At 41.1% G+C, this 13,461-nt stretch overlaps 1 protein-coding gene across 5 annotated transcripts in view; it reads left to right on the forward strand.

Moving 5' to 3' along the window:
• The window catches only part of nhsl1b (NHS-like 1b), a 101,152-nt gene that overhangs the window by 39,147 nt on the left and 48,544 nt on the right, over positions 1 to 13,461 (forward strand). Inside the window, exon 1 of one of the 5 annotated variants that reach the window (XM_085381804.1) lies at positions 2,678 to 3,953. The exons of 2 other annotated variants lie outside the window; for them this stretch is intronic. In XM_085381804.1, the coding sequence (XP_085237930.1) occupies positions 3,707 to 3,953 (247 nt within the window). In that variant the 5' untranslated portion in view covers positions 2,678 to 3,706. Of the gene's footprint in view, positions 1 to 2,677; positions 3,954 to 12,860; positions 13,082 to 13,461 lie in introns of those variants that run through there. 2 more of the 5 variants (XM_085381809.1, XM_085381808.1) reach the window with 2 other exon arrangements.

Raw genomic sequence — 13,461 nt, forward strand, 5'->3', positions numbered from 1 at the left:
TGGTCTTTTACAAACAAACACACACATGCGCAAAGGCACCAACTGTCCCAGTAAATGTGGGGTGCTCTGGTGTAATAAAAGCCTTCCTCTGTGATGGAGCTGAACCCCTGTGTTTAACTGCCTGTGTGAATGTGTTACCGCTGAGAAGCACACACTGTGAAACTGCACATACTGGGATTTGAAACTTGGCAGAAACACTGAGTGAGGCTTTTATAAGATAGTTGTGCACTGCTGGATGCGCTAAATGCTACTTTTTTCCAGCTCGGCTTCTTTATCTGCTGTATTTACCTTTTGTTTGGTGAGTGTGTATCAATGTCAGGTATACCCAGGCACTAATGTGTGATTGGGTTACCTGACAAACAGGTTGGCCCTCATGTCCCAGCTTTATGTCTGTGGGACACAAGCAGTGGCAGCGTGTGTTTATATTTAAAATCTATACATTTAAAATCTTATCAGAGTACATAGTTATATCCATTCAGTCTCTTTCTTTTTGTTCCTTTTCCCACCTGGTCAGCTCTAACTGTACCGCTTGTCTTTTTGATGCAGGAATGTGTGAATCCAGTCAATACTCTGATAAGATTTAGAGTAATTTAGCCTTAATTGCCCTGTACTTCTTCACTGTCTGGATTTTTGTTTGCTTTTCCTCTTGTCCTCTCTTGTCACGTCTGATAGGAGTGTCCCAACATGACATTAGTGACCCATGGTTTCCTGTTTAAACACCAGTGTGTTTAGAGTCTGCATCGTTTTCAGAGCTAATCACTGACACACGGCTCTGATGGTATAATCGTGTTTACATTCTGAGGTAACGTGACACTCTTTTTGGAGCCTTTAATGTCTCTGATGAAAGATTAAAGCCTGCTTAAAATGTGTTTTGTATTTAATGCCAACAACAGGGAAGAAAATGGTCTGTATTTGATTTATAGTTAAGCAAAATATGTTTTCACATCCAGTTTTAGTTAACTATAATAACCTTGATCATAGCTGGAAAAAACATCTTCTCTATGTCACTCTATTCAAATTTAATTGTGTACATTATCAAGGTTTTAATGGATTAGACACGTGAAAGCTGTGTTTCTGCTTCTACGCAGTCAGAGATGTTTACGCTCTTCTTTTGGTGACACGCCACCAAGCTGAAGATGCTGAATGTCCACTTGTCTATAATCTGCAGTTTAATATACTGATTATCGTCAGTGCTTTATCTCCTTCATGTGCACTTCATTAAATATAAATGAGGGGGGGGGGGGGGTTGAATCACAACGGTGACCTGTGATGAAATTTTGACTCCATTTATGGGTCATGTTATTAAGCTTCACTTCCTCAAAAAAGAAAATAAATTAATCCTGAATGCAGCCAGATGCTCTGTGTTTGAGTTGTCCGTTAATCGTGTTCTTGTGACTGTAATGTCTCTTGACAACCTTAAAGAAATTCCTTCAAATTTGCCACCAAAGTTTAGATTTTGGTGGTGAAATGTTCACTTGCTGTGACCACACGTTGGTTTCTTTTCTTGTGATTTCTTAGGGAAGGAAAGAAAAAATCTTTTTACACGTCGGGCTGAAACTTTTACTTCAACTCAAGGATTGAGTGATTATAATTTGCTGCTGTTTTACAGGTCAAGGTCACAAAGCACCAGGTTAACTATTAGTTATGTCCTTATCCCCCTACATCATTCCCTCTGTTATAATAAAACCTACTTTGTTGTCCCACTTTATTGACGTCTTACTGATCGCTGCTGCACAGTAGAGTAATGCTGGTTAAATATTAAAGGGCTTATGGCTTTATGTCTCACCACTGTGACCGAAGGTCTTCAAAAATATATCTGTAGTGTGTACTTGATTGCCTATATTTGTATATTCCAAGCTAGGCTTGGAAATGAGCACCTGGCTTTGTGCACAAACAAGTGCCGATGTAGTAGATTTTCTCTCTAAGGGGAACCTCAAATGAGGTCGGGGATCTGAGAGAGCAATAAGGGTTTAAGTCTAAGCTTGCACCACATCGCAGTCACAGATCTGGAATCGTCTTTCAGTAGCGTAATGGATCCATAAAAAAAACCTTACAGTGCCAGATCTTTGTCTTGACGATCTGACGATCCTCTAATTTACCACCTTTTCTGGGGTAAACAAGAAGGTGAGAATGGTTGATGAGGTTTCTCAGCCAGGCCTACGTGTGTTTGTGTACTCACTCATTCAGTTTTTTGTCACACCTTAGTGGTATTGTGCTCCCTATGCTTTTACACTCAGGTGGGAAGGCTCCACCCCCCCTACATACATGTTTTTATCCCTGAGGGCCTTTGTGTTCCTCACACACTGCATGTTTCCCAACAGTAGTTAAGGGTTAGTACTGCTGAGGCTGGGGTTAAAGCTGTTTTGTGTTCAAAATGAAAGAACCTGTGGGATATTGATAACAGGGAATGTAAATAGAAGCGTATGTGGGGTGGAAAAAAGGTGTTTAGGAGGTAGGAAAGGACATAAGGAGGGTGTGATGAGTGGTTGCCATGCCAGTAAATGAATGGCGGGGCGGAGCAGCGATCAGGGAGCGCAGAAAACTGAAAGAAGAGAGGCAGGGAATAAGGAATAAGGGACGGGCTGACTCGTATTTCAGCTTCATGTGTGAAGGGTTGGGTGTAACCTTAACCCTATACTCACAGCACAACTCTAGTTGTGTCAACTCTAGTAGTCACGCACTTGCAGGACTTCAGGAGTCCCGAAGAGCCGAGTCTGGGCAATCCTCACCAGCATACCCTTTCTTTTTAACTCACCTGGGTGCGATAAGCAGGTGTGGGCTTGCCTTCCCAATTCTTGCTTTATCACTGGTGTAGATCAGCTGATTGGAGAGCCAGAGCTTGGTCAACACTGGGACCTTTTATCACAGCCTTTGCTTAGCACGCCTTTTCCTCAACCACTAGTGACGGTAATATTTGCGGAAAAGGGATCAAAACAGGACTGAGAGGAAAACGAATGAGGATTCGCAAGAAGTTGGTTGTAAATTCTCTGGAAAAACTCGACAGGCATCCTCATTTCTGCTGCACACCCAGCAAAGGGAGTATCACATGTGAGTGTGCCTATGCCAGCGCGTGAGCATGCAAGTAACTTCATCAGGACCTCTTAACCCCTTGGTCAGGCCCTGGCTCTAAGATGGTGCGACTCAGCTGGCGCGTGCTAACAACTGGAGATAACAACACTCAGGGGCACACATGGTCGTGAACAACAACCGCTGATTTGCTGAGACTGAAAAGAATCGTAGGGTAATTTGGAAACCTCTCTCCACCCTGTCATGCACCACTGAGGAACATAACAGAAAAAGGGGACTGTGCACAGAGAAGTGTGCGCCGCGGAAGGGCGGTGATTTTCCTGATTGCTGGATTGCTTAAATACCCCTTTGGGTTTGGGAATCACGCCTGGAGTTTTAAGGCACAAAGGAGGACAAGAAAGGAGAAGATGATTTAAGTTTTTGCGGCAGAGAGATGAAGTGAAGGAGGAGGCTGTGTGGGTCAGAGTCATGATGTGGAAGTGCGCTAAGCAAATGGAAAGCAAAGCGGGATATGGCTGAATGTCCTGCTGGAACTAATTCAGTGCTTATTGTTGAATCTGAAGAGTCTGAAACAGTTTAGTAAGTGTGAATATCTGGACAACCCACCGACCTAAAGATTTACGGCTGGGGATTTATTTATTTTTTTGCTCAGTTTTAAAGAAGACCTCTCTGAGGGACAATGAGAGGAGACAGGAGATCCGCATCATTCCGAAAGGAGAAACCGGCGGGCCTTTCCCGGGCTCTCAGCTGGCTCAACGTGTCCAACCTCTCCCGCCAGAGCAGACGCGTCTTCCAGAGCCAAAACGAGCTCAACGTGGTTCACAGCCGCCACCCGTACTCTCAGTCTCACAGTCACCTTCACACCTCAGACGGAGACGAGCGTGAGGACGACGATAACTGGGTGTACCGGCCTCAACACAAAATAGGTGAGAGTGGGGAAACAAAAAGAAAAGCAGTGATTATTTTATTTTTATACTGGACACACACCTACTTAACCATATGTGTTGGCTACGTCTCTTTGAGCTTGTTAGAATGGTTCTTTGTTCTCGAGCTCAGTTAGAGAGACGGTGTTTACACGCACAAGCAAAACGAGTACTGTTTCATTCTCTTTCTTATGGCACCCTATTCTCAATCTCCACAACCCTCACACTTCCTGGTTCCCTTAGAGACTAAGTTGGATGTGTGTGTTTGTGGTCAGCAGGACTTGTGGCTGGTCAAAGGGCACTTTGTCCCTGTGTGATAAGTCAGCAACGATACATCAGCGCGGTGATGTCACAGGCTGGTACCAATGTGAGTGTAGGATTTGGTGCCAGGGAGAGGGCGTGTTTGTGTTTGTCTAGACCTGGATAGCTCATCAGTGAGACCAAGAAACTAAATAATAGTTTCTTTTAGCTCTTTAGTTTAGAATTTTAATATTGGACATCTTTCTGTCTGAGGTAAGAATGAAATTTAAACCTGGCAGTATTTTAGGGGTATTAAGTTTCCAGTTTCTCATTATTTATTGATTGGTTCATTAGTTGTGTGCCGGGGTACATGCATCTGTGCATACTCGGTCAGAGGTGTCAGTTAGACTTTAGGGAGAGTGGTTGTAACTGTAGCCTAACCTTTACCTGAGAATGGAAAAAGACACCCAGTGGTAGTCGCATTAACTCTCACACTTGCTGCCATTGGTAGTTTCACTCACACTGTACATTAACATTAAAATTATTGCCAATACTTTAGATACACTTGGAGCGGGATAGGTTATACATGCATACATGCTTGGACACAAAGATTTTGGTGAGGCAGGTGGGACAAAAATACAAACCAAATAAAAAGCAGATATTGTAGCCTAAGTTTCAGACATTCAGGATCAGTATCTGCCCATGTTTCACTCGCTATTACACTAATGGTAACATAACAAGTTGTTATCAGTTTCAATAGGCAAATTACATGTGTTGTCTCTCTGCCTGGCTCTGCGTTTTATTTTTAAAGCAGTTCAGCAACATGACGACTGGTTGCTTCCAAATCGGAACTTTCTTTATCTTAATGTGGCCAACAAATCGGTGCAAAGCTTCCTGGGGTAAGATTGTCACAATAGCATGGAGACTTACATGGAGCAATAACAATGATTTAGCAGCATAGGCGCCACATGTAGCCTCAGTCTGCTGTCGATGCTAAGAACATATTTTGAATCTGTGTCCCTATTGGTGGTCAGGGCTGGAGTAGTGTCACCTGACAGTATATGATGACATTTTGTTGCTCCAGAAAAGTGAGCTTGTTGCTGCTCTTGTCAAGTTTTTGCAAGTTTCAGCCCTTCCTTCCTTCTCACTCTACCACCTCTGAACCTGCCCCTTCCTAAAACAGCTCAGAGACGCACATAGCTGAAGGGCCTGACATTTTTCTCATAGTTAAAAGGTTAAAGCAGAAGCCGGTCAAAGTTTATATGGTAACTGTATTGGTATGTAGTGTTTTGTTTTTAGTTTTAACTGAAGGATTTTTTTTTTCTGGTTATAATCTTGAACTTGAGATTACATATAATATTATTTGTGTCCTTTAACTCTAGAGATAAGCGTTGCAGCGCTGTGGTGCAGCCTAAACCTTTATGGATTTTATATCTGCAAACCAAGCACGCGCCCTTTTATTGCCCGCATGTGGTTCAGTGGCAGAAAATGTCTTTGTATTCAAGCCAAATCTTTATCTGAATGTACTACACCGCATGTGATTCCACTGTTTGATCTGTCTTACGTAAGAAGATCATCCTACCTTATTTGCTGTCTGCCTATCTCATCCGTGGTTGCCCCTCACGCTGGCGACAGGAAAGCTCTTTGCTGTCATGATTTCTTCACAGATCTCTTTCAGTCCTTTCTTGGAATAATTACAAAATCTTAAATCTAAAATTTTCACTCACATTTTAAAGAAACAAATCATTTTCCCATTAAATATTCAGAAAAAAAGGGGGGGACTAATTTATTTACCAAGGGATATATTTTCCAACTACAAAGCTTGGAGATGGAGATGATGCATTCAAGTGTGAATAAGTGATTTTAAACAATAACAAGACAGGAACCGATCAGACTTATTGCATTAGACTTTTGTTTTTCACAAGCTAATGCTCTTTCTCCTGCTGTTTCTTTTTACAGCCTCTTTCTTTCAGTCTTTCTCTCTTTCTCTCTGTTGTAGACAGACTGTATCTTTTTATAGCTAATTCCAGGCCAGAGAGAGTGTCATAGACAGGTCAATATAACACACACACACACACACACACACACACACACACACACACACACACACACACACACACACACACACACACACACACACACATATATACGTAGTGTACAGATGCACACTGCACACAGAGGAAATGTCTCGGGAATAAGTCTCCAGTTTGAACCTTAAGTATTTTTAACATCTGGACCTTGCTTCCACACGCCTGCCAAGACCCATTACAAGGCATATGGGCAGCCACACACTGTGCCTCTGTGTAAATATAGCCCGAAAATGAGTGCCTGGGGATGCAAAACCTACAATTTTGATGTAGCCTCCAGCTCGGCTGGTTGGGTGTTTGCCTCGGTTGTTGAGGTAACGGGTGTGTGAGTGAGTGAGTGCTTCCTGGGCCAGTTGCAGCCCCGACAAAACGTTGCAAAAGTTGTTTTATTTATTGGTTTGATATATATATATATATATATATATATATATATATATATATATATATATATATATATATATATATATATATATATATATATATATATATATTTTTTTTTTTTTTTTTTTTTTTCTCCAGACGGAAATGGTGACTCGTCAGACACCCAGCCTATTCATTGTCTGCAATGCCTTTATAGTTATGGGTTATATACAGATCACTGCTGATTGGTTAAAACCTCCAACACACCCACTAAATGAGAGGAAATGTGGCCCAAAAAGCATGTTACCAAAAACCTGCAGGTTTCAGTAAAAAAACAAAACAAAGGCAGAAAATGGCAAAAGTGCTCCTGGTGTGGCTCAATTTGACATTTATTAACTTTATTAAGATTCTTAAAAAAACTTTGAGCAAGTGTAACATATAGCTATATTTTGTAACAGCTATTCCTTCCTGTTTTAGGAATTGAAATACAGGTGATAGGGTCCCAGTTCTTTTGTATATCAAATTAATTTAAACAAATGTAAATAAATATATCATTACCAAGAATTCTAAGGGAATAAAAGTAAAACAAAAACAATCAGTTCATTCAATAAATTTCCTCCTGTAGCTGGCACCTGATGTGTGCTGAAGGATCCAGTAAGGATCCAACGGCTTATGCTGTGTCCCAATTCTAGGCTGCATACGACCGCTGTATTTATTATCTAACTGTTGTTTTTTTTTTCCATATAATGTCATTGTTTGATTTATTAGCTCCGTACCAGACAGTGTCATTTTAAGTTCCAACAAACCATCTTGCAAAAAACAAACTGTGGATTTGGAGCAACTGCAAAATCAGTCTGACCCCTGATCTCCAAAACGTCACAAAATATCACAATGCCAATTAAACTTTATAAAGGGATAGTTAAATGTTTTCCAGGAGCTTTCCTATTCTGTGTGTGAGCTGTTTTACCACCATTTGTTTTGGTTTTTTTTGTTGGTTTTTTCCCTTTTTGATAAGGGGCACTTGGAAGCACCCATGTCAGAGAAGCATCGCAAAATTTAGATCCAATTCCAATCCAATTTTATTTATAAAGCACTTTAAAATACCCAGCACAGGAACAAAGTGCTGTACAGAAAATAAGTTAAAACAATAGAATAACAAAAAACAGCAAATTAAATAAATAAAACACATAAGACATAAAATTAAAACAGCCCTATGTTAAAGCAAAAACAAGATAAAACAGCATCGAATCACCTAAAAACAACTAAAATAAAAATAAAAAACCAACATCTCACGTGGTGTCAAAGGCCAAGGTAAAGAGGTGGGTTTTCAAGAGTGACTTAAAAACAGATAAAGAAGTGGCCTGTCTAATCTCTAAAGGAAGCTCGTTCCACCGTTTGGGAGCTGCTACAGCAAAAGCACGATCTCCTCTAAGTTTACGCCCAGTCCTGGGTATCTTCAGGAGCAGCTGATCAGCTGACCTGAGAGAGCGGGTGGGTGTATAAGGCTGTAGCAGCTCAGAGAGATAAGATGGAGCTAGGCCATGGAGAGCTTTAAAAGTAAATAAAAGAATTTTAAAATGAATCCTAAAAGAAATGGGCAGCCAGTGAAGTGAAGCTAAAACAGGGGAAATGTGCTCAAACTTTCGAGTGCCAGTTAAAAGACGAGCTGCGGCATTTTGCACCCTCTGTAGATGACTAATATATAATGCACTGACCCCTATATAAAGTGCATTACAGTAATCCAGCCGAGTGCTAACAAAGGCGTGGATCACTGTCTCAAAGTGCTGCCGTGAAAGAATTGGTTTTATTTTTGCCAGCTGCCTGAGGTGAAAGAAGCTAGATTTTACCACGGCCTTAATTTGATTATCAAACTAGATATTTAATTTACTGTCATAGAAAAGCATAAAAGGCAACATTTCGAATAAGGAACCAACCTGCAGCTGGTGGGACCCCATCAGACAGTGGAATCTAGGTCTCAGTTGTTAACTGTACTCCTTATTGGTTGTTATTTATAGATCATCAAGCCACCAGATGAAGGTGCACTCAATGTCTTCTTGTTTATCCAGATGTTTTCCTTTGGCAAGTGTACCTGCACCGTGTTAACATGGAAGTTTGGAGATTTGGGGATTAGTCTTCAGCAGAGTTTTACGTGTGATGTAGTTTTTGGTATCTACAGTGTGTCACTGTGTCACATATTTGGAGCAGGAGCACAGTGACCTAAATATTAACCATACCTTGGCACGCCACAGCTGTGGCAGAACCAGAATTAGGTTCCACATTATTGAAGATGTGTTTATTAAGGCAGGCTTTAAGAAAAGGGTATTTGAGGACACATTTCTCTTTGTGGGATGCTTGGTGAAATTTTTGAGAGGCTTCACAGACCAAACTCTTGCATAACTGTCTTTTTTTTTTTTTGGAGGGTTTTATACAGGCACACACAGAAACACACTCATCATTACCGTGTAGTCGTTGTGTAAATCCAGATTAGCAGATGATAATTTGCTGTAGGGAGAGGAGATGTATAAACCAGGAAGGCCTCATTAAAAGACAGACACAGAAATCTGGTGATGTGGCCCACAGCCCAGGGCTAAACACACCAGTGCTGTACATAGAAACACGCGAAGCATTCATTAAAAAAAGCATATCTATAACAAGTGTTATACACTTCTAAACTGCTTCTAATCATTTTTCTCTTTTCTCCTATGTGCTGCTGTCGGTGATGATCCACAGGTAAGTCCGAACTTTTTCTTCCTCTCTGATCCTCCTTTGTATCTCTTTGCCAGCTGACCCCAGATCAGTCTTATTGTGTGCTGAAATGCTCCTAATCCCGGTACACACAAGAGTTCAGCTTTAGCTCAAATTAAGTCACCCCCCCACCAATCCCTTAATCTCTGATTTTTTTTTTCACCCACCCTTTTGAATCATATTGTATGTATTCTATTACCTCTGTGTTGTGGCCTCTAATCCACAAAAGGCCTGATTCACTGGTGAAAAAAGGGCAAGCAGAGGAAAAACAAGTGATTACGTTGCTGAACATGGTTTTAGCAGCTTGTGAGGGGATAGAGGTCTCGGGGTTTAGTTTGATAGGATGAACTGATATTGTCCCAGTGGCGAGGTAAAAAAAAAAAAAAAAAAAAAGACCTCTTCACGACAAATGCGTGAGTTATAATGACGTAATACGAACAGAAATAATCTTTTTCCGTCATTTTAGAGCCAATATGTTCATGTTTATCCTTACATGTGTTCTTTTTTTGTTCATTTTCTATCTTTGTGTTTTGCTACTAATCACTTCTTCTTCTTCTTCTTCTTTTTTTTAAATGGCAGAGTCAGATTTTTTTCAGATTCCTTCTCGTCGCGTGTCTAAATATATAAATACAAACAAGCTTAGTTGCTTAATTTTTATCTGCCTTTGCTATTTAGTCTTATCTCTAATGCAAAGTGTGCCGCAGTTAAAACATGGCATACTTGCACAGCAGTGGATGTGACAGAGGATGTCCTGGACACTTAGATAAGATGCTGTCTGTGTTTCTGATACGGGCCCTTTGACGTGATTCAAGTCCTAAAACGGTGTTTAATCTGAAGGCGGTCTGCATTGTAGAAGCTGAAATCTCCCTGTATGTTTGCATCCTGCACCCACAGAAGGAGGTTGTCACTGTGTGCTGCCATGTAGTCCATGTGCAGAAATATACTTGAAGAAGATAATCTTTAATGAAACAATTCAATTGAAGCATGTTATGGGCTGAATTTTTCAAAATTGCAATAGTAAATATATAATTCATAAACGTGAGAAAATAAGACTGAGTAAATATTTGAAATTAAGTTTATTCCTTTTTTTGTAGATCATTTAAACAAGAACGCTGTAAAATTTTGCTATACTGACCATTGGCTCGCACTGACTTCGGAAACTAATCTTAACAAGACTGTGTTTGTGTGTAAAAGCGAAGGAAATCCACATCTCTGCTTTGACAGTTTCAGCTTTGCGAGAGCGGTGATTACGCAGGCCTCAAAATGCTGCTTGTAAGCCAAAGGTTTTATAGGAGAAGGTTAAAGTTAAAGCCATTCTGGCCAATTAAGGTGAAGGTTTGATGAAGTGAGATTTTACTGTTTGGTTAGATGGGTTTATTCAAGCATTTTTCTTCCAAGGCTGCGTTTTTGTGGCTTTCTCATTTCAGTCAATCATGCTTTCCTTGAGGCTCCACGTCACACGAGGTCACACTTACACATTTGCACACTAGTCAGCCTCTAATTGGCCACATCTGGTTGAGACAGATGTGTTATAGCCTGCAAGCAACAATCACGCTTGGACGTCATAGTTTTATTACGATTGTGCCAATTTAATCCTCTTTTGGAACATCTGCACAGAGCGTACACTCTGCCAAGTAAGTAGGGAATAGTTATAAATATCAGCATTAATTATATGCAAGGTTAATCACCGTTGCTGTAATTATGTAGTGGAACCATAACATCTTAAAGACACGAAGTAAGCCTTTGTCTGTTTTGTGTCTGCTAAACATCTGTTTATACAGTATACAACAGAAGTGAGCACACACCTATACAATATCACTGTCATATTATTCAAAACTGCATCAGCTTACAGTGCACCAATTCTAGGTTGTCTACTTGGGTATTTTTTCTTGATGTAAAATGAAAAGCTAACAGTTAAAGTTTCCATCCATCCATCCATCCATCCATCCATCCATCCATCCATCCATCCATCCATCCATCCTCTTACATTTAACAGACAGATAAATAATGTCTTTATTGAGTTCTGGGTCTTTAGTTGCCTGAACCAACCTAACTGTTTTTTACAGTATAAAGTACCAGCGTCTGTATTCCAAGCTATCACTCTTTCCAAGTCTAACAATAACCCTAACTATAGATGAGGGTTGGTAGATCACCTCCTGAATTACGGGTTTTGCCTCTTGGATCAGCTAACACAGCGCCATTCTGTTTTGGACGGCTATATTCCTCTTCTGATAAAGTTCAGTAGTCACCAGTAGCCCTGGGCAGATTCATAGCAAACAGGGTTTAGCCATCACGCATTGTTATGTACTGTATGTGTGGGCTTTGGAATATAAATGAATGCTAAGGGTTCTGGGTTTTACATAACTTACCACAGATCACTTAAGATCAAAGGCTGCCACACCAAATGTGTTTTTGCAGAGGAAGAGAAAGCCATTACAGCGCATCATTGGTTATCAATGCCATTTTGCATTCTGCTATCCAGTCTGGACTAAGCCAAACTTTATGTTGACTCTTTATTTTACTCTTGTCAATGTGCACTGTGTTGTCTAGCTGCATATATTGATTTACTGGGTTTGTAGAGAGTATGATTTTCCCCTCTTTTTTTTAGATTTGAAAGCACAGTCAAAGTCTTTGATTACTATCATTTCAGCAAACCTAAAACTAATCTTCCTTTTGTGAAAAGCGTACCTCATGTGAGCTTTACAAAGCACTTTAAGTCATAGAGGAATGGCCCAGAATCAGATCCATAAGCTATTCTCGCTGCACATCTGAACAAGGTGGTAAAAAAACATCAGTTTAACACCCATAAACCAGATGTATTTTCATGTGTATTTCCAAAACCTTGTAAGTGAGCCTGTATTTCTGTCTGCGACTGGCACGACGCTGAGGGCGATTGGGATCGGCCTGCCTGGAGAGTTTGTGATGCACCACGCTTGTAACTGCGTCTGATAACAAGCAGTTGAATTGTGGGGATTAAAGCGATTATATTTGATCAGCGCACAATGGATCGGCCTCAAGCCGGGGCCCCCTGTCTCACTCTGAACTGCTGACTGCCCAGATTCTCTGCCATCATTATCCAGTAAAAGCTTCACACTGTGCATATTTGTGTGTGTGTGTATATATTATTGTTTTTATTTTTGCCTCCTCCCAAGCAACAAATGTATTCTTTAAAACCATGTATTTGACTAAATGCCACATATGTATACATATATGTGTGTACTTGGGTATCTGTGAAGGTGACCAATCAGGGGGCTTGTGGGTGACAGTGGAGTTTTAGATCGAGGCTGAGCTTCTCGCTCTGATGGGCGGGGAGATGGGGTGGGGTTGAGGGTAGGGGGGTGTCAGTGCGGTAGAGAGATATCCAGGGATGTAGGGAGAGAGGGAGGGGAAGCAAAGTGAGGGGGGGTCGCAAGGCAGTTTCCTGCAGTGTAGAAGTTGGCTTGCTGCCACTCGGAGCGTGTGCATGTATGTGTGAGAGGGGAAAGAAGGGGAGGGAGATGGAGAGTGGAGTGTATGTGTCAGGATCAGTGTGTCTGCGTTTGATCGGCTTGAGCGAGCGGTGTGGAGAAACCGGGAGAGAGGACGAGAAAAGGAGGACAAGCAGAATGGTTATGAGGAAATGGTGAACCGCAAGAAAAAAGGAGGAAACTGCAGTTTTGTTTGGGGGAAATAAGTGAAGAATCATGTTCTGTCTGAAAGGTGAGTGTAGCCGCTCATTGCATGAAAGCTCTGGCACTGACTCGGTGTGAGTGTGGAGTTTTCCCCGGGACTTTTGTGAGACAAAGAAAAGTTAAACTCCATCCCTCCCCTGTTTGGAAAGTAATCTCTCCCACAGCAGCCTCCTCTGCACAATATCCTTCCTTGTGTCTTTTTTTTCTTCAGTGAAGGAAACACTGCTGTTAATCATCTCTTCCTTTGTTCTTTCGTTCCGTCTCTGATTAATTAAGGGTCTTTGAATTCAAGCATACTGTATTTCCTGACTGCGGTTTGATTCCCCTCCCTTTCATTTTACTCGTATTATTCTCGACTAAGCAGAGTGTCTCTGCACGCTGCTGGCTGTGATCCTGTTTGCATTCTCC

This window comes from Rhamphochromis longiceps, linkage group LG15, assembly GCF_057381845.1.
Source record: "Rhamphochromis longiceps isolate RC_006_pf linkage group LG15, R_longiceps_female_GT1.1, whole genome shotgun sequence".
In the NCBI taxonomy this organism is placed as follows: domain Eukaryota; kingdom Metazoa; phylum Chordata; class Actinopteri; order Cichliformes; family Cichlidae; genus Rhamphochromis; species Rhamphochromis longiceps.